Below are 21,485 nucleotides of genomic sequence, written 5' to 3'. Positions count from 1 at the left end.
TGGAGGAGGAGTAACAAGATGGCTATGCAGTTGCTTCCAAACAGCGGCCCCTGTCAGTCATCTAGGGTTAATACATATCAATGATAGTACCTGACCAGCCATCAAACAAATCATTGGCTGCCAATATACCACACTACCACACTTAATGTTCTCATGGTGTGACTCTCTCTCTCTCTCTCTCTCTCTCTCTCTCTCCAGGGGACTTCCAGTCAGAAAGGAGAGCAAGGAGATCCAGGGCCAGCTGGCCCCCCTGGCTCCCCCGGGCCCCCAGGCCCACACAGTCCGTCAAGCCATGGCTTTTCTGGGGGAGTGCCAGGACCCAGGGGCTCCCAGGGGCCCCCAGGACCAGCAGGACCACCCGGAACACCCGGTAACGACGGCCAGCCAGTAAGAACCTGTTTGTTACCACAACATCCCCTCCCCTTCACCCCCTATTGGTCATGTTGATCAGCACTGTATTGTAATTGGGCGCAATTGAAAATCCCAGTTGTATCTGGTTACGGCCGATTCATTAGTTTTCTCTCACTCCTAGACATTTATGTGGTTTGGCCCGGCAGGCGTATTTTTCACCAAAATAGTTCAGTTCCATTGGTGTTCTCTCTCTTTAATTCTGCTATTGACTCCTTTTAATGGCCCATTTAGGTGGTTTCATGCCCACAGCCAGTGGCCATGATGACGGCTGTATTGTTACCTCATTCAGTGGTTTAGAATAGCAGTTTTTTTATGTACGTTTTTTGGGGTCAGAAATAGTTTTTCTATACAATACCAGTCAACAGTTTGGACACACCTACTCATTCAAGGGGTTTTCTTTATTTTTACTATTTTCTACATTGTAGAATAATAGTGAAGACATTAAAACTATGAAATAACACATATGGAATCATGTAGTAACCAAAAAAGTGTTAAACAAATTAAAATGTTCAATAAAGATAAACCACCTGGTATTGACAACTTAATCGGAAAGCTAATGAGAATGGTAGCAGACTATATTGCCACTCCTATTTGTCATCATTTTAATCAGAGTCTGGATAATTTTCTTTTTCTTCTGACCTGGAGTGAAGCCAAAGTTATTCCGCTACCCAAGAATGGTAAAGCACCCTTTACTGGTTCTAACAGCCAACCAATCAGCTTGCTGCCGACGCATAGCAAAGTTTTGCAAAAAAAAATGGTTTGACCAGATACAATTCTATTTCTCTGTAAACAAATTAACAACAGCCGTTCAGCATGCTTATAGTGAAGGGCACTCAACATGTACTACACTGACACAAATGACTGATGTTTGGTTGAAAAAAATGGAAAATAAGTAGATTGTGGGAGCTGTACTGTTAGATTTCTGTGCAGCCTTTGATATTATTGACTGTAACGTGTTGTTGAAAAAGCATACAGTACCAGTCAAAAGTTTGGATACACCTACTTATTCAAGGGTTTTTCTTATTTTTTACTATTTTCTACATTGTAGAATAATAGTAAATACATCAAATCTTTGAATAACACATATGGAATCATGTAGTAACCAAAAAAGTGGTAAACAAATCAAAATATATTTGAGATTTGAGATTCCTCAAAGTAGCCACCCTTGGCCTTGATGACAGCTCTGCACACTCTTGGCATTCTCTCAACCAGCTTCACTTGGAATGCTTTTCCAACAGTCTTGAAGGAGTTCCACATATGCTGAGCACTTGTTGTCTGCTTTTCCTTCACTCTGCGGCCCAACTCATCCCAAACCATCTTAATTGGATTGAAGTTGGGTGATTGTGGAGGCTAGGTCGTCTGATGCAGCACTCCATCACTCTCCTTCTTAGTCAAATAGCCCTTACACAGCCCGGAGGTGTGTTGGGTCATTGTCCTGTTGAAAAACAAATTATAGCCCCCTAAGCGCAAACCTGATGGGATGGAATATCGCTGCAGAATGCTGTGGTAGCCATGCTGGTTAAGTGTGCCTTGAATTCTAAATAAATCACAGACAGTGTCAACAGCAAAGCAACCCCACACCATCACACCTCCTCCTCCATGCTTTATTGTGGGAACCACACATGCAGAGATTATCCGTTCACATACTCTGTGTCTCACAAAGACACAGCGGTTAGAACCAACAATCTCAAATTTGGCCTCATCAGACCAAAGGACAGATTTCCACCGGTCTAATGTCCATTTCTCGTGTTTCTATGCCCAAGCAAGTCTCTTCTTCTTATTGGTGTCCTTTAGTAGTGGTTTCTTTGCAGCAATTCAACCATGAAGGCCTGATTCACGCAGTCTCCTCTGAACAGTTGATGTTGAGGTGTGTCTGCTACTTGAACTCTGTGAAGCATTTATTTGGGCTGGAATCTGAGGTGCAGATAACTCTAATGAACGTATCTTCTGCAGCAGAGGTAACTCTGGGTCTTCCTTTCCTGTGGCGTCCTCATGAGAGCCAGTTTCATCATAGCGCTTGATGGTTTTTGCGACTACACTTGAAGAAACTTTCAAAGTTCTTGAAATGTTCCGGATTGACTGACCTTCATGTTTTTGCTTGTTTGAGCTGTTCTTGCCATAATAAGGACTTGGTCTTTTACCAAATAGGGCTATCTTCTGCTTACCACCTTTACCTTTTCACAACACAACTGATTGGCTCAAACAAATTAAGGAAATGTACTTTTAACAAGGCACACCTGTTAATTGAAATGCATTCAAAGTGACTACCTCATAAAGCTGGTTGAGAGTGCCAAGAGTATGAAAAGCTGTCATCAAGGCAAAGGGTGGCTACTTTAAAGAATCTCAAATCTTAAACACTTTTTTGGTTACTATATGATTCCAAATTTGTTATTTCATAGTTTCGATGTCTTCACTATTATTCTATAATGTAGAAAATATTAAAAATAAAGAAAAACCCTTGAATGAGTAGGTGTGTCCAAACTTTTGACCGGTACTGTACAGTGTTTAATTGCTATATTGTAATTACTTCGCCACCATGGCCTATTTATTGCCTTAACTCCCTTATCCTACCTCATTTGCACATGGTGTATATAGACTTTTTCTACTGTATTATTGACTGTATGTTTGTTTATTCCATGTGTAACTCTGTGTTGTTGTACGTGTCGAACTGCTTTGCTTTATCTTGGCCAGGTCGCAGTTGTAAATGAGAACTTGTTCAATTAGCCTGGTTAAATAAAGGTGAAATAAATAATCTAAAAAGCTGTATATGTTGTTTTGTGTTCTCTAGGGCAGAGGAGGGATAGACGGAAACCTTGTGAGTATTCTTCATGCTTGTCATTGTTCATTGTGACTTATCTTTCATTCCTTAGGACTTCAAACGTTCATCATTACTAGACTTAAACATCTCTGAGCTGAGATCACTATAGGCCTACTGCATTGTGGGAATTATAGTTTTATTCAATTGCTAACAAGCATCGGTCAATATTGAAACCACTTTTTCAAAACTCTTCACAGTCTGCATTACCAACATGCATCTTGGCCAAACAGTTAATCTCACCTCCAAAACTCACTCAAACAACCAAAACACTTCATACATATCTCAAAATAAGCTCGTTCGACCAGAACACTGGCAACAGTTCTCACTCAGAAAGCATACGTTGTCACTCATAACGCACTGACCTAAAAAACAGTGAACATTACATTATTACCGTTTCTCTTTGAAGTTTGAATGATTTTTTCACATAAATCAGTATTTCATTATAGAATAAGAATAACACCTTTTGACTGTATCGACTGTACTAAAGTATATGTAACAAGAATGAATCAGAAACGCAGCCATTTGCTTCAATAGCTTTTATTTTACTTGTGAAAAATGTAAAGTTGAAACAAAAAACCGAATTCCTGATATTCCAATAATAATAATTTAAATAAAACATCAACATGTATAGTATAATCTCTCGTACTGTACAGTACTGTGAGAATTCTAGTTCTCATCAACATGTATAATCACTCATACTGTACAGTACTGTGAGGGTTCTGGTTATCATCAAAATGTTTAATCACTCATACTGTACAGTACTGTGAGGGGTCTAGTTCTCTCTCTCCTGCATTTGGCCACAAGTTCTCATCAACATCACATCTTATGTCTCTAGCGATGCATCTTGGAAAGTATATTCTGGAATGTCTAATCCAACCCTGGCAGTCTTCAGGAGAAGTGTCTCCACACCCTGGCAGTCTTCAGGAGAAGTGTCTCCACACCCTGGAGGTCTTCAGGAGAAGTGTCTCCACACCCTGGAGGTCTTCAGGGGAAGTGTCTCCACACCCTGGCAGTCTTCAGGAGAAGTGTCTCCACACCCTGGCAGTCTTCAGGAGAAGTGTCTCCACACCCTGGCAGTCTTCAGGAGAAGTGTCTCCACACCCTGGCAGTCTTCAGGAGAAGTGTCTCCACACCCTGGCAGTCTTCAGGAGAAGTGTCTCCACACCCTGGCAGTCTTCAGGAGAAGTGTTTCCACACCCTGGCAGTCTTCAGGAGAAGTGTCTCCACACCCTGGCAGTCTTCAGGAGAAGTGTCTCCACACCCTGCATTCATGGCCTCCAGTAATGACATCTGGTCATGTGGATGGTGGTCATAAACCTTCCACCTCCACGCAGAGACAGACTCCTCTATGGGGTTTAGGAAGGAGGAGTATGGAGGCAGGAACTAGTACTGACATCCTGGGATGTGTAGTAAACCAGTCTGTGACTGCAGCAGAGTGGTGGAATGCACACATCATCCCACACAACAACGAAGGCAGGGGAGTTTCTTGCCCCTCTCTCCTCCGCTGGTACAAGTCGATTATGCAGGTCATCCAGAAAATAAATGAGCCTCTCTGTATTGTAGGGGCCAATGAGTGGTTTGTGTAACAGCAAACCATCATTGGACAGTGCTGCACACATTGATGTTAGCTCCTCTCTGGCCTGGACATCCACGGTTGCTCTCTATCCAATCATTTTTCTTCTCCTGTGGCGTGTTTTTACCAGGTTGAATCCAGCTTCATCCACAAAGATGAATGTATGTCCAGTTTGCCTGGCTTCCATCTCCATTACTCTAAAATACAGTAAATCCACAGTTTTACAGTTCTTTACATAATGCATAGCTGTGTATGTACCCTGTTTGGTTATTGAACAGACATCTTACCTGGACATATTGGTACCGGAGTTCTTTCACACGTTCCCCGTTTCTCTCAAAGGGTACAATGTACAACAGCTTCATCCTTATTTGAGGTTCCTCTAGGACTCTGGCAACTGTCGTTGTGCTGACCGTATTCACATTCCCAATGGTGATCTAGTCTGCCAGCACTCTGTCCCGAATGGACCACAGTTTTATTGCATTGTTGCAATTATCATGTCAACAATGTCAATTTCCTGCGCATCTGATACTAGTCTGCCTCTCCCTCCTGTGGGAGGCAACCTTTGGATCCAACTGAGAAAAACTAAACAGCCAATATATTTCAAAATGTCGTATTGATGCTGTTGAACGCTGCAAATGTGGTTACAAAGAGAGACCGTGGTTTACAACATGCTTAAACCGGCCTCTCTCAAAGAGAGACCGTGGTTTACAACATGCTTAAACCGGCCTCTCTCAAAGAGAGACCGTGGTTTACAACATGGTCAGTAATTGTGGCTCTTATCTCATCAGAGACCACTGCTCTTGGTCTTCCTCTCCTTTGTCCTCCAACACATTCTCCCTCTCCCTGTCACTCTTCTTTCCCCACCAACCTGTCTTCCTCTCCGTTGTCCTCCATGCATTCTCCCTCTCCCTGCCACTCTTCTTTCCCCACCAACCTGTCTTCCTTGATCCATGTTTCCAAACTAAATTATTCTGAAGCCGTCCTCTTTTGTCTGTTTTGTAACGAGACTAAAAACAGGACACTTGGGTAGGCTTTCACCTGAAATTGCAATCAGCTGTGTTTGGAATGATTAAGTATTCTGCTGAGATTTTCTATATGTTTCAATCTGGTTACTGCAGAAATGCACGACATTTGCCATCATTCTGTTTTGAATGTGTTTTTAACAGTTTTGGAAACAGTGTTTTAGCATTTGAAAACATGTGCTGCAAATATATAGCTGAGCAGGTGGTGGAGTATGAATGAGAAAATAGTTTGTGGATTTCAGAGAATGTGGTCATTGAACGCATTTTGTGTGAAAGGAATTAAAATGATTCACAGTTTGGTTCATATACACTTCTGTTTCGCTGACCCTGTGAAGAGTTTTGACCATGTGACTTCAGTTTTGACCAATGCATGTGAGCAATTGTTAAAAACTGTAAACTATTTTTATATACAATAGTGTACAGAGTATTGCATTTTATTCTGAATCTCCAACCAATAGGCCCTACAGAGACTTGACTTTGTTGTTCTGCTATTTACAGTAACTCCTACACTCTCTATCTCAAGAACACAAATATTCTCATTCCACTGTAAACACACCACAGCGTCTTAGACGCACACAACCGATACTTCACATGTGTACACCAGACCCTCTGTTGTTATGATAGTTACCCTACACCAGACCCAGTCCCTAAGCCAACTACGGAGGAAAGTGGGATGCAGTCATTTTGGAAATGTTTTACAAAAATGAGGAAAGTTGAGTCATTGTTTATTTACAACTCACGTCCCTGGATGTCAGAGATGAGCGATGGAGAGGGGATATTCTACGGTGGTCCCTCTAGGGGTCTTTGATCTGCATCTGTGCGTTTCGATTGGTGAAACGAGAGCACCTGCCCACCTGTGGGTTTGATCAACTCTGAAGCCCAGGTCCTGACCTCTGTGTGAAGAGATACGGGGTGCTGCTCACATGTGGGGTACATCTGTGTGTGTGTGTGCGTGTGTGTGTGCGTGCGTGTGCGCGTGCATGCGTGCGTGCGTCATACAGGTGCTTCAGAGAGGGGTTAGATAACTGTTATAGTGAAAACCGGGCTGATGATCTTTTTGGACATTGTGTTTTATGGAGTGATATAACTCTGGAAGGAAGGGCCACACATCAATCCAATCTTCAACTCCTGTCGGTCCACCAATCATTGTTGAAAAGCCTACTGTAACTGTACACGACCCATGTGGATATCTTCATATGTTTTCCCCCATCAGCCATTTCTCATGTTGATAATCCTCACTCGCTGTGTTGCCTTCCACAGGGAGAAACTGGAGCTCAGGGATTCCCAGGCTTGCCAGGAGATCCTGGTCCCAAAGGAGACAAGGTGCAACATCACACACTGTCTAACCTCCTTTCACTGATGCAGACGGTATATGACGTTCTAATGGCCTATAGGTTTTAGCTCCACTATCGATGAATAGTTCAACGGTGCTCTACTTTATTGCAATTGTTTTGCTCTGGCCCAAACACCAACATCAAGGGCTGGCGATTAATTACATCAAGGGCTGGCGATTAATTACATCAAGGGCTGGCGATTAATTACTTCAAGGGCTGGCGATTAATTACATCAAGGGCTGGCGATTAATTACATCAAGGGCTGGCGATTAATTACTTCAAGGGCTGGCGATTAATTACATCAATGGCTGGCGATTAATTACATCAAGGGCTGGCGATTAATTACATCAAGGGCTGGCGATTAATTACATCAAGGGCTGGCGATTAATTACATCAAGGGCTGGCGATTAATTACTTCAAGGGCTGGCAATTAATTACATCAAGGGCTGGCGATTAATTACTTCAAGGGCTGGCGATTAATTACATCAAGGGCTGGCGATTAATTACATCAAGGGCTGGCGATTAATTACTTCAAGGGCTGGCGATTAATTACATCAAGGGCTGGCGATTAATTACATCAAGGGCTGGCGATTAATTACATCAAAGGCTGGCGATTAATTACATCAAGGGCTGGCGATTAATTACTTCAAGGGCTGGCAATTAATTACTTCAAGGGCTGGCGATTAATTACATCTGGTGTGTTAGTGCTGGGCCAGAACTAAAATGTGCATTATCCAACAAGGTTCCCTCAGGATTGGATTGAGAAACGCTGTTGTACTTGGTTATTGTGTTCAACCCTTGACCCTGGATTGTGTGTGTGTTGTTGACCCCTAAAGGGGGATCCTGGAGTGGGCAAACCTGGTTCCCCCGGACCTCCTGGGCCACCGGGTCGACCCAACTCATCCAGATCCCCGGTATGTAGTGTGGAATGAACCACACATGAATGTGAATAGATGGATGGTAGAATTAGTTGGACGATTGATTTGGTTGTTTTCGTTGATTCATCAGTTCCTTCATTCATTCTAAACGTATGTGGTTTGCAGGACGGTGTGGACGGCTCAGGCTTTGAGTACTTTGACGGAGACACAGAGATTATGACAGTGAGTGGTCATTCTTTTCAAAACTCTAGAACCTTACAACCTGTTGTTCTGCTCACTGACTATAGACACAAACACCATTTGGGTACAAATAAGTTAGCATTAGCATTTATGCATTATGACAGATGTATCGTGTTATTTTGTTAGCGTGAATGTTATGGATTTTATTTTCTTCATCCAGGGTCCTCCTGGTCCACCTGGTCCTCCAGGGCTTCCTGGCCCCCCAGGTTCATCTGAGGGCCTCTCTGTGTTCCCCTGGGCTCCTGGGGAAAATGGGAAGGATGGAGAGATGGGTAAAGCTGGACTGCCTGTGAGTCACCAAACACATCACTGAAACTCTATCAAATCAAATCAAATTTTATTCGTCACATGCGCCGAATACAACAGGTGTAGACGTTACAGTGAAATTCTGAATACAACAGGTGTAGACGTTACAGTGAAATGCTGAATACAACAGGTGTAGACGTTACAGTGAAATGCTGAATACAACAGGTGTAGACGTTACAGTGAAATGCTGAATACAACAGGTGTAGACGTTACAGTGAAATGCTGAATACAACAGGTGTAGACGTTACAGTGAAATGCTGAATACAACAGGTGTAGACGTTACAGTGAAATGCTGAATACAACAGGTGTAGACGTTACAGTGAAATGCTGAATACAACAGGGGTAGACGTTACAGTGAAATGCTGAATACAACAGGTGTAGACGTTACAGTGAAATGCTGAATACAACAGGTGTAGACGTTACAGTGAAATGCTTACTGACAAGGTATTACGTATTATAGGTGTAATATTCTGGTCCTATCAGGCCTATAAGGCAGTGTGTGTGTGTGTGTGTGTGTGTGTGTGTGTGTGTGTGTGTGTGTGTGTGTGTGTGTGTGTGTGTGTGTGTGTGTGTGTGTGTGTGTGTGTGTGTGTGTGTGTGTGTGTGTGTGTGTGTGTGTGTGTGTGTGTGTGTGTGTGAGAGAGCTTTGCAAATTCATTTCTTAGAACAAAGCGTTGCCAGATAATCAAAATAATTAAACCCCCAGGTGTCTGCCAGATAATCCAAATAATTAAACCCCCAGGTGTCTGCCAGATAATCCAAATAATTAAACCCCCAGGTGTCTGCCAGATAATCCAAATAATTAAACCCCCAGGTGTCTGCCAAAGGTTTGTCAAGGCCAGTAGCAACCTTCATGCAACCCTTTAGCACAGCTCTGCCCTCTTACATGACAAGAGATTCCTGGAAGCCGTTTGAAAATCCCATATTTCCCCCACAACCCTGCAATTTGTTCTGCTTGCTTAAACCCAGAAGGTTCTGGAGGCCCAATGTTTGTGAGTGATTGAACGGACGACTGAGGCACCCAGAGTAGCTGTCACCATGGTGAGGTCACCACAGAGCTGGACCCTGGTGACATCGATCTGGCTGCCTTGACAACTTGTAGTGCGTTTGATGATGCCCTGTGGTGATTTGGGGGAGGAGGGCTGTAAACAGAGGCATGGAGGCATGACGTGTTCTTAAATATTACAGATTTATTTTGAACTGTTTCAAAAAAGTGCATTGGAATTTCACTTTTAATCACAAACAGTTAAGTTTGTTAATGACTGATGTGGTTATATAACCCCTATACTGAAGTTTAAAACCCTGTCTTAAGCACGTTTGTAAATGTGAAAAAGGAGGGACGTTGTATTAGTGTTGCATACTTGTTACTCAATCTAGAAGGAACACAGGAGTGACATCACTTAGATACCAGCTCTTTGAAGTTCTCTTTTGGAGCGCTGTGTGTCACCCAGTCTTTTAACCAAGCTGTAAAAGGAGCTCTGTGTTTATAAGCAAGTCTGCTCCCCTTTGCAATGGTAACCACAATCCCAGCCAGTGTCCCTCGTCCCTCTATCTCTCTCTGTGGTCTAGCCTGCACCACACAATAGAAGCTGCCTAGCCTTCCCTCCTTAGAACATGTGCACAGCTCTGACATCTCGCCTGCTCAAAGCCAGGGACCTTGATCACAGAGCACTATGGGAATTCCAACCCTCCGTGTTTGACAGATCAGGTCAAAGTCGGTGTTATCCAATGATACAGATTCAGGTCTTTTTTCGGCCCTGGATCGGAGGTAGCTGGTTGGTTAATCTGATCCTAGATCTGTGGTTAAAGGTGATTTGTGTACTGAGACAGTGTTGACAGTTGCCCCTGTTATAATGCATTCCTATCTTCCCACAGAGACCTGATTACTTGGCTTGGATCCAGACAGCCTGTAATACTGTAGCTACAGACTGTTTCATCTAACTATATGGCTGTTGTGTGTCAAATCCACCCCAACATGTACTCCAATCAACCTCCTCTTTCGTGAACTACAGGGATTTCACATCTTTCCACAACACGTCACAATCTATTTCATGGGATTTGACAGTGTTCATGCCTACTTTCCCAGTGGTGAGATTTTGCTCAACAGCCTGATTGACAGATTACGGAATGTTATTGCTCAGGTCAATGATCTCTCGCCTAATCTGTTGAGAAACCATTTTAAGTTTGTTTCACGATACGATTCACAAAGTACAATAAGACCATTAACAATGGACCAACGGAGACAAAGATCTTAAGAGTCTCATATGGAAAGGTTAAGAAGCCATGAAGCAGCAAATGTAATCTTCACTCAGTGAGCTATAATGACTTTCTGACTGCAGCTGGACAAAATCCTCATGAAACATGGTCTCCTCCCATAGTTGCATCGTTGGGGAAAATCTGGCCTTTTGACATGGGAGTGCATGAGGCTTTTACTAACTGTGTGACAGGATTACATACAGGACATTGATCTCATCTTAGTTGGCATCGTTGAAACTATGAATTAAGTTCTGGCTCTTATGAATAGATCATTATTTCTCAATTAGCAGGTGGAATAAAACTACAGTCTTGCTGTGCCTTCAGATCAGACACTTCTCAGCCAAATAGAATCTGACTGTAGGAGTGATCCCGTACTAGACAGAAATACATTACGCCGAAACACATCTAATCTAAGTGATTGTTCTATTTCCCAGGGGGTTGATGGGAATGATGGGTACCCTGGTCCAGCTGGCGAGAGAGGAGAGAAGGTACGACTAATGGATGTAGACCTCTGATATCCTGTGTGGTGATTGTTAAAAAGAAAAGATAAAGGGCTTCTTGAAGAACATTGGATTTCATTTGATTGAAAGATTTTCTTTGACAGGGTGAGCCGGGTCTGAGCGGAACACATGGACCAAAGGTACAGTTTGAGTCATGCTAATCCATTACTACTCAACCTAGAAGTGACCCTAAAAACCACAACTGCTTTTAACCACTAATCAACCCAAACACAGCTGGTCCCTACATATGAAGCCAGGGATAATTACTGCTAACAACCAGAACCAAATAAATAGAAGACTGTATGCTCCAAAATCAACCTCTAGCCCCATCTCAATCAGTGGATGCAGATCTGAAGGAAAAGATTGGTCTAAGCTACTGTGATGCCTTCACCTAGCCTTCCAATGGGCTTAGTGGGAGTCTCCTTCATAATACTTAGACCCATCCAGTTCCTTCACATATGCAAAAAATGTTGCTTGGTCTAAGCTACTGTGAGGTTATTGGACTGAACCATTGCGTTTCTCTCCTAGGGGGAGCCAGGTGCAGCAGGGTTCCCAGGTCTGCCCGGCTCAGAGGGACCAGAGGGGAAGCCGGGTCTGAGGGGGCCCCCTGGGCTACCGGGACCCCCAGGACGGGTCTTCAGCTTGGACCTGGAGGTATGATTTCACTCACTCAGCTCTCCTGTCTGTCAGAGGGTCAACAACATACTGGACATGATGGAACAATGGCACCGGAGAAGAAGGCTGACGTTTTACGTGTCCCCAACCGATTGTGTTTTTTTGTTTGTTTATTTGCGTTGTTTGTAACTTATTATTTTTTTACTTATTTTGTACATAATATTGCCGCTACCGTCTCTTATGACCGAAAATAACTTCTGGACATCAGAACTGTGATTACTCACCACGGACTGGCAGAATCCTTTTTTTCCTTTAACGAGTCTGATGCGAATGATATACTGCTTTCTGGGGAACAGGCCCCGATCTCTGTGATTTGCATGAAGAGGAGGCAGAGAAAACAAGGCCGGAGGGCGGGCTGCCTTCTGAGAATTCGTAGGCGATCTAATAAACCTCGACTTCCTTCCATTCTGCTAGCAAACGTGCAATCTGTGGAGAATAAAATAGATGATCTACGTGGAAGATTAAACTACCAACGGGACATTCAAAACTGTAATATCTTATGCTTCACGGAGTTGTGGCTGAACAACGACACTATCAACATACAGCTGGCTGGTTATACGCTGCACCGGCGTCTGGTATGACAAGGGGCGGCAGACTATTTATTTTTGTAAATAACAGCTGGTGCATGATATCTAAGCAAGTCTCCAGCTATTGCCCGCCTGAGGTAGAGTATCTCATGATAACCTGTAGACAACACTATCTACCTAGAGAGTTTTCATCTGTATTTTTAGTAGCTGTTTACGTACCACCACAGACTGAGGCTGGAACTAAGACAGCATTGAATGAGCTGTATTCCACCATAAGCAAACAAGAAAACGCTCCTCCAGAGGTGGCGCTCCTAGTAGCCGGGGACTTTAATGCAGGGGAAACTTAAATCCGTTTTAACAAATTTCTATCTGTGCGTGGACCACCTTTACTCCACACACACAGACACATACAAAGCTCTCCCTCGCCCTCCATTTGGCAAATCTGACCATAATTCTATCCTCCTGATTCCTGCTTACAAGCAAAAATTAAAGCAGGAAGCACTAGTGACTAGATCATTAAAAAAGTGGTCAGATGAAGCTGATGCTAAGCTACAGGACTGTTTTGCTAGCACAGACTGGAATATGTTCCGGGATTCCTCCAATGGCATTGAGGAGTACACCACATCAGTCATTGGCTTCATCAATAAGTGCATCGATGACGTCGTCCCCACAGTGACCGTACGTACATACCCCAACCAGAAGCCATGGATTACAGGCAACATCTGCACTGAGCTAAAGGCTAGAGCTGTCACTTTCAAGGAGCGGGACTCTAACCCGGAAGCATATAAGAAATCCCGCTATGCCCTCAGACGAACCATCAAACAGGCAAAGCATCAATACAGGACTAAGATCTAATCGTAATACACCGGCTCTGACGCTCGTCGCATGTAGCAGGGCTTGCAAACCATTACAGACTACAAAGGGAAGCACAGCCGAGAGCTGCCCAGTGACACGAGCCTACCAGACAAGCTAAACTACTTCTATGCTCGCTTCGAGGCAAATAACACTAAAACATGCATGAGAGCACCAGCTGTTTCGGAAGACTGTGTGATCAAGCTCTCCGCAGCCGATGTGAGTAAAACCTTCAAACAGGTCAACATTCACAAGGCCGCGGGGCCAGACGGATTACCAGGACATGTACTGCGAGCATGCGCTGACCAACTGGCAAGTGTCTTTACTGACATTTTCAACCTCTTCCCTGTCCGAGTCTGTAATAGCAACATGTTTTAAGCAGACCACCATAGTGCCTGTGCCCAAAAACACTAAGGTAACCTGCCTAAATGACGACCGACCTGTAGCACTCACATCTGTAGCCATGAAGTGCTTTGAAATGCTGGTCATGGCTCACATCAACACCATTATTCCAGAAACCCTAGACCCACTCCAAATTTGCGGACTGCCCCAACAGATCCACAGATGATGCAATCTCTATTGCACTCCACACTGCCCTTTCTCAAATGGACAAAATAAACACCTATGTGAGAATGCTATTCATTGACTACAGCTCAGCGTTCAACACCATAGTGCCCTCAAAGCTCATCAATAAACTAAGGACTAAACACCTCCCTCTGCAACTGGATCCTGGACTTCCCGACAGGCTGCCCCCGGGTGGTAAGGGTAGGTAACAACACATCCGCCACGCTGATCCTCAACACATGGGCCCCTCATGGGTGCGTGCCTAGTTCCCTCCTGTACTCCCTGTTTACTCATGACTGCACGGCCAGGCACGACTCCAACACCGTTATTAAGTTTGCTGATGACACAACAGTGTCTGATCACCGACAACGATGAGACAGCCTATAGGGAAGAGGTCAGAGACCTGGCCGTATGGTGCCAGGACAACAACCTCTCCCTCAACGTGATCAAGACGAAGGAGATGATAGTGGACTACAGGAGAAAGAGGACTAAGCATGCCCCCATTCTCATCAACGGGGCTGCAGTGGAGCAGGTTGACAGCTTCAAGTTCCTTGGTGTCCACATCACCAACAAACGAACATGGTCCAAGCACACTAAGACAGTCGTGAAGAGGGCACGACAAAACCTATTCCCCCTCAGGAGACTGAAACGATTTGGCACGGCTCTTCAGATCCTCAAAAGGTTCTACAGCTGCCACGTCAAGAGCATCCTGACTGATTGCATCACTGCCTGGTACGGCAACTGCTCGGCCTCCGACCGCAAGGCACTACAGAGGGTAGTGCGTACAGCCCTGTACATCACTGGGGCTAAGCTGCCTGCCATCCAGGACCTCTATACCAGGCGGTGTCAGAGGAAGGCCCTAAAAATTGTCAAAGACTCCAGCCACCCTAGTCATAGACTGTTATCTCTGCTACCGCATGGCAAATGGTACTGGAGCGCCAAGTCTAGGTCCAAGAGGCTTCTAAACAGCTTCTACCCCCAAGCCATAAGACTCCTGAACATCTAATCAAATGGCTTCCCAGACTATTTGCATTGCCCCCCCCCCCCCCACCATGCATAGTCACTTTTATAACTCTACCTACATGTACGTATTACCTCAACTAACCGGTTCCCCACACATTGACTCTGTACCGGTACCCCCCTGTATATAGTCTCGCTATTGTTATTTTACTGCTGCTCTTTAATTACTTGTTACTTTTATTTCTTATTTTTATCCGTATTTTTTAAAACTGTATTGTTTGTTAGGGGTTTGTAAGTAAGCAATTTACTGAATTCGGGGGGGGGAACTAATAACATTTCATTTGATTTGACGTATGTTGCATTCTTATCTCATACGGACAGATATTGGGGCATAGTAAATCATCTCGTTTCGCCTCTACTTCTCTGCCAATGTGTAGCACCCACCTTAGTGATGCCCGGCAGCCATTTTGTGCAAGATGGTTCATTAGCACACATCAGTTGTCATTGACTGTATGTTGTTTGTAGGACATGAAGGGTTCCAGGGAACTGGGTGGCTTTGGGGCAGTGATGGCCAGAAGTATTCAGGTTCGAACACAAAGAGTGGTTTCTTATGGCGCTGCTGGGACTTCAACCCTTTCGCTCATAAGTATGATATTAATATGAAAATAAGTATGATTACTACTGACAATAATTTTTTTCTGGTGCTTTCCACAGGGTCCTATTGACAAACCTGGCCGTCCAGGACCTAAGGTAGTCCCTCATGTCTTCTATCACTGACATAGTGGCTTTACTCAATGTACCTATCAGGCATGTTTCAATACAATATCCTGTCCCATCATTGATATCCATCGACTGTGGTAAAGGCTAACTATGGAAGGGAGCTACTCTCGAAAAACACACTTCAACCTGACATCAAAGTCAACGTATACTTGCCGTCGGCGGGTCAACGTGTACTTGCCGTCGGCGGGTCAACGTATACTTGCCGTCGGCGGGTCAACGTGTACTTGCCGTCGGCGGGTCAACATGTACTTGCCGTCGGCGGGTCAACGTATACTTGCCGTCGGCGGGTCAACATGTACTTGCCGTCGGCGGGTCAACGTATACTTGCCGTCGGCGGGTCAACGTATACTTGCCGTCGGCGGGTCAACATGTACTTGCCGTCGGCGGGTCAACGTATACTTGCCGTCGGCGGGTCAACATGTACTTGCCGTCGGCGGGTCAACGTATACTTGCCGTCGGCGGGTCAGCGTATACTTGCCGTCGGCGGGTCAACGTATACTTGCCGTCGGCAGTATTTTCGTGACTCTTGGATGTTCTCATGTATGCTAGACACAGTAGTCTGTATATACTAGACACAGTAGTCTGTATATACTAGACACAGTCGTCTGTATATACTAGACACATTAGTTTGTGCTAAAATGTGAACGTTTATTAAATCGTTGGTGTGAAGTGTGACTCACTTGTTCCACCACTGAGTGTGGTAGAAGACAAACATCTCCTTATCTAGAAGGCCCCTTGTTCACATCCTAATGCACGCCACTCGTTATCTAGAAGGCCCCTTGTTCACATCCTACTGCACGCCACTCGTTATCTAGAAGGCCCCTTGTTCACATCCTACTGCACGCCACTCCTTATCTAGAAGGCCCCTTGTTCACATCCTACTGCACGCCACTCCTTATCTAGAAGGCCCTTGTTCACATCCTACTGCACGCCACTCCTTATCTAGAAGGCCCCTTGTTCACATCCTACTGCACGCCACTCCTTATCTAGAAGGCCCCTTGTTCACATCCTACTGCACGCCACTCGTTATCTAGAAGGCCCCTTGTTCACATCCTACTGCACGCCACTCCTTATCTAGAAGGCCCATTGTTCAGTCCTACTGCACGCCACTCCTTATCTAGAAGGCCCCTTGTTCACATCCTACTGCACGCCACTCGTTATCTAGAAGGCCCTTGTTCAGTCCTACTGCACGCCACTCCTTATCTAGAAGGCCCCTTGTTCAGTCCTACTGCACGCCACTCCTTATCTAGAGGGTCCCTTGTTCACATCCTACTGCACGCCACTCGTTATCTAGAAGGCCCCTTGTTCACATCCTACTGCACGCCACTCCTTATCTAGAAGGCCCCTTGTTCAGTCCTACTGCACGCCACTCCTTATCTAGAAGGTCCCTTGTTCACATCCTACTGCACGCCACTCGTTATCTAGAAGGCCCTTGTTCAGTCCTACTGCACGCCACTGAAAGTATCAGTCATATGAATCATAGAATCAATCAAGCGTATTTTGGTATTTGGTATTTTATTAGGATTTTCATTAGCTGTTGCAAAAGCAGCAGCTACTCTTCCTGGGTTCCACACAGAACACAGAACACGAAACATAATACAGAATGACATCGACAAGAACAGCTCAAGGACAGAACTACATACATTTTTAAAAAGGCACACGCCTCAATATCAATGCAAACACATAAACTATCCAGGTCAAATAGTGGAGAGGGGTTGTGCCGTGAGGTGTTGCTTTATCTGTTTTTTTAAACCAGGTTTGCTGTTTATTTGAGAAAAATGAGATGGAAGGAAGTTCCATGCAATAAGGGCTCTATATAATACTGTACATTTTCTTGAATTTGTTCTGGATTTGGGGACTGTGAAAAGACCCCTGGTGGCATGTCTGGGGGTGTATAAGATCATAGGATCGAAATCTTACAATACTTATAATGGGCTTCAAGTGGACTTAGCTAATAATTAAATAATCTGTGGCATACAGTGCTTTCGGAAAGTATTTTTAAAAAACCTTGTGTTTTGTATCGAGATGAATGAGAATAAAAATATATATATTTTATTCATTTTTAGAATAAGACTGTAACTTAACAAAATGTGGAAAGAGTGAAGTGGTCTGAATACTTTCTGAATGCACTGTACTGTATCTCCCTCTCTCTCTCTCTCTCTCTCTGTCTCTCTCTCTGTCTCTCTCTCTCTCTGTCTCTTTCTCTTTCTCTTTCTCTCTCTCTCTCTCTCTCTCTCTCTCTCTCTCTCTCTCTCTCTCTCTCTCTCTCTCTCTCTCTCTCTCTCTCTCCCTGTCTCTGTCTCTCTCTCTTCCTCTCTCTGTGTGTTAGAATATGTGGTTCCACATATCTGTAAAAGGTTCCTATACTGACGGCCATTTTGTTTCTCCTTCACAGGGCGAAGACGGGCAGGACGGGCTTCCTGGTGTAGCGGTAAAGGTGCGTCCTCCCTACTCAACTGGTTCCCATTTATCCTCAGAGAGGAAGTGCCGACTTCCCCACCGTGTGGTTCCTATTATTCCGCTAATTTCCAATGAATTCCTCTCTGACACATATGTGCACAGGCAGGGCCAGAGATGGCCATCTCTTTACCCTCTCAGGGGGGCTGTACATCCTCTGCATACCCACCACCAGCAATTCCCAAAGCACTAAGCCTTCTATGCCCTAGTACAATTCCCAAAGCACTAAGCCTTCTATGCCCTAGTACAATTCCCAAAGCACTAAGCCTTCTATGCCCTAGTACAATTCCCAAAGCACTAAGCCTTCTATGCCCTAGTACAATTCCCAACGCACTAAGCCTTCTATGCCCTAGTACAATTCCCAACGCACTAAGCCTTCTATGCCCTAGTACAATTCCCAACGCACTAAGCCTTCTATGCCCTAGTACAATTCCCAAAGCACTAAGCCTTCTATGCCCTAGTACAATTCCCAAAGCACTAAGCCTTCTATGCCCTAGTACAATTCCCAAAGCACTAAGCCTTCTATGCCCTAGTACAATTCCCAACGCACTAAGCCTTCTATGCCCTAGTACAATTCCCAAAGCACTAAGCCTTCTATGCCCTAGTACAATTCCCAAAGCACTAAGCCTTCTATGCCCTAGTACAATTCCCAAAGCACTAAGCCTTCTATGCCCTAGTACAATTCCCAAAGCACTAAGCCTTCTATGCCCTAGTACAATTCCCAACTGTAGATGTGATTCACATTAGAAAGAGTAATTCACCTACAATCTCTTCATTAAGATAAAGAGGTTTTCAGAAGTCTCACTCATTGGATTACTCAGATGAGGTAGATGGAATGCTTCCCTAATTTTGGGCTATGCTATGTGGGTGGGTCAACTCACAGGCATCTAAAGGTTTAAAACCTTCTCCTCAACCATTTCCTCTGTGTTCCTCTAGGGGGAGCCTGGTGCACCAGGGGCAGCCGGGGCCTCTGGGCTAGATGGACTGCCAGGGCATACGGTCAGTACATCACCTGCTTTTTACTGTCCAATTCAATCTCTCTCCTTTGTTTCCTTTACTGATTTTTTATAGTATTCTAATCTGTCTTTATCCTCTTTACAGTTGCTCTTGTAGGTTCATCATAAAACGGTATCAGTTCTGTGTGGTCATGATAATGTTTGCCCTTTCTTCCATGCAGGGAGCGAAGGGGGACCAAGGTGATATGGGACCAAAGGTACACTATCACTCCTGACTCCATTCATGTTCATCTTTTATGAGGCCGTCTATTTTTACTGGCCTTCTGGAGCCAAAGAACAGGCCCTGTTCTTGGTTCCATCTAACCCTGTGTTCTGTTGTGTCCGTCAGGGAGAGAGAGGTCGGGACGGCTTCAGTTTCCCCGGCCCTCCAGGACCTCCTGGGTCTTCGGGACCGGTTATCAACCTCCAGGATGTAAGAAAGTAATTAGGTGTTATTAAAGTCATTGTTATCACCCCTACTGAAGCGCTCTGATAGGATAGTTTTAATATGGATGTTGATAGTGATCTCACTGCCTCTCCTCTCTGTCCTACCTCAGGTCCTGCTCAATGATACAGAGGGTGTGTTTAACTTCTCAGGGCTGCTGGAATCGCAGGGGCTCAGGGTGAGTAGACTTATGCTTGAGGTGTGTGTGTGTGTGTGTGTGTGTGTGTGTGTGTGTGTGTGTGTGTGTGTGTGTGTGTGTGTGTGTGTGTGTGTGTGTGTGTGTGTGTGTGTGTGTGTGTGTGTGTGTGTGTGTGTGTGTGTGTGTGTGTGTGTGTCAGTGCATTCGTGTTTGTGTTTGTGATAATATATTTTCAGATAGCCCTCTTGATGTTCTTTAAATGGCCTTTGTGATCTCTCTTTTATTTGCCTTAACAAGATTACCTGACAGAACACTGTTTGGCGTACTCGCTCCCCGAAGAGAAATGATGTTGAGAAATGGCTGGAATCATATCAAAGATTTGTTTTAAATTGCTATAATGATATCTGTAATGTATGGTCATAAAATTGGTGCAAGTGGTTTTTGTGTCCCAAAAAAACAATTAGGTCCAAGCTATGAGAGATGCATGTTGAGGTATTTCTCTGCGACTGGAGGTTAATTCTACAGTATGTAGGTATTTTTGTTGGATTCATTGCAACATGGCTGCTTGACAGTGCCTTGAAACAGACTATTGTTTTTTCGTAATTCATACGCTAGTAAAAACAAATCATATTTTCTCTTTTACTGCTCAGAGGCTCTGTTGGTAGGGTTACCGTGGTATCGTGTCTCTATTGCAAAATATACAGTATGCTGCACACGCTTTTGGGATGAACTTGACAGTGCAAACTTTATACTGTGCAGTTGGACAGATACTTACTGATAGGAGAGAGAGTTGTAGTTGATCAGGGTTCTCATACTATTGGAAAAGGTCCGGTCACACACATTTCCTAGGTGGCAAAGGTTCCGTATGGATATTCGCCCCATTATGCCATCGAGCGAAGGGAAACTGTAGCAGTTTTAAAGCTCATTTCTTGCAATTTTACAAATGTTCTGTGTCTTATGTGTGTTCATATGATACCATGAGTCGAATCCCGACCGAATTCCTAAAAAAATAAAGATTTTGATCGGTTTGTATTGACCCTGTTCTGGGTCCGGATCCGGCCCGCTGTCTGCCTATGAGTATGGCTGTTGTAGATGTCTCTGTTCTAGTTGATGGATTTAATTTGGTTATTTACCTACATTTACTATGATAATTCCCAGGGGTCACGGGGTCCAAAGGGGGACTTGGGGATTCCAGGGACCACCGGCTTAAAGGTAAGTGTGTGTGTTATGTGTTTTCATTTTAATGGGATAGTTCCACATTTTGGCAACTAAGAACTTTTTCTACTTACCAGAATCAGATGAACTAATGGACACATGCTTTCTGTCTCTGCATGCAGTTTGAAAGAAGTTGCTATGAACAGTAGTGTTAGTGCAATGACAAATTCTACAGGAACAGCTTCCAGTCCAATGCTCTAACGCTAGTTAGCAATGGCTTGTGAAACTACCTTCAACTTGCATGCAGAGATGTACAAATGGTATCCATGAGTTCATCTGACTCTGGGGATGTTGAAAAATTGCGCACTATCCCTTTAAGAATTCCGCTATGGTCAGAATTCCGCTAGGTTTAGAATTCCATTAGGGTCAGAATTCCACTAGGGTCAGAATTCCGCTAGGGTCAGAATTCCACTAGGGTCAGAATTCCACTAGGGTCAGAATTCCGCTAGGGCCAGAATTCCGCTAGGCTCAGAATTCCGCTAGGGTCACCATGTGAAAAGGAAACCACTGAAGAGCCCAGGATTTCCTATTGTGTCCC

The 21,485-nt window shown here is 44.3% G+C and overlaps 1 protein-coding gene across 1 annotated transcript in view; it reads left to right on the top strand.

Annotated features, from left to right (window-relative positions):
- Positions 1-21,485, top strand: part of LOC139583299 (collagen alpha-1(XV) chain-like) — a 111,530-nt gene that overhangs the window by 60,884 nt on the left and 29,161 nt on the right. Inside the window, exons 8-23 of the mRNA XM_071414208.1 lie at positions 199-387; positions 3,200-3,226; positions 7,085-7,147; positions 7,995-8,072; positions 8,202-8,258; positions 8,437-8,565; positions 11,273-11,326; positions 11,443-11,478; positions 11,867-11,992; positions 15,631-15,666; positions 18,092-18,133; positions 19,090-19,152; positions 19,331-19,366; positions 19,498-19,581; positions 19,706-19,771; positions 20,891-20,944. Of these exons, the coding sequence (XP_071270309.1) occupies positions 199-387; positions 3,200-3,226; positions 7,085-7,147; positions 7,995-8,072; positions 8,202-8,258; positions 8,437-8,565; positions 11,273-11,326; positions 11,443-11,478; positions 11,867-11,992; positions 15,631-15,666; positions 18,092-18,133; positions 19,090-19,152; positions 19,331-19,366; positions 19,498-19,581; positions 19,706-19,771; positions 20,891-20,944 (1,140 nt within the window). The remainder of the gene's footprint in view (positions 1-198; positions 388-3,199; positions 3,227-7,084; positions 7,148-7,994; positions 8,073-8,201; positions 8,259-8,436; positions 8,566-11,272; positions 11,327-11,442; positions 11,479-11,866; positions 11,993-15,630; positions 15,667-18,091; positions 18,134-19,089; positions 19,153-19,330; positions 19,367-19,497; positions 19,582-19,705; positions 19,772-20,890; positions 20,945-21,485) is intronic.

Source organism: Salvelinus alpinus, chromosome 8 (assembly GCF_045679555.1).
Source record: "Salvelinus alpinus chromosome 8, SLU_Salpinus.1, whole genome shotgun sequence".
In the NCBI taxonomy this organism is placed as follows: domain Eukaryota; kingdom Metazoa; phylum Chordata; class Actinopteri; order Salmoniformes; family Salmonidae; genus Salvelinus; species Salvelinus alpinus.
Note: the sequence above shows the minus strand (reverse complement) of the source record. Positions and strands in the feature narration are given on the sequence as shown.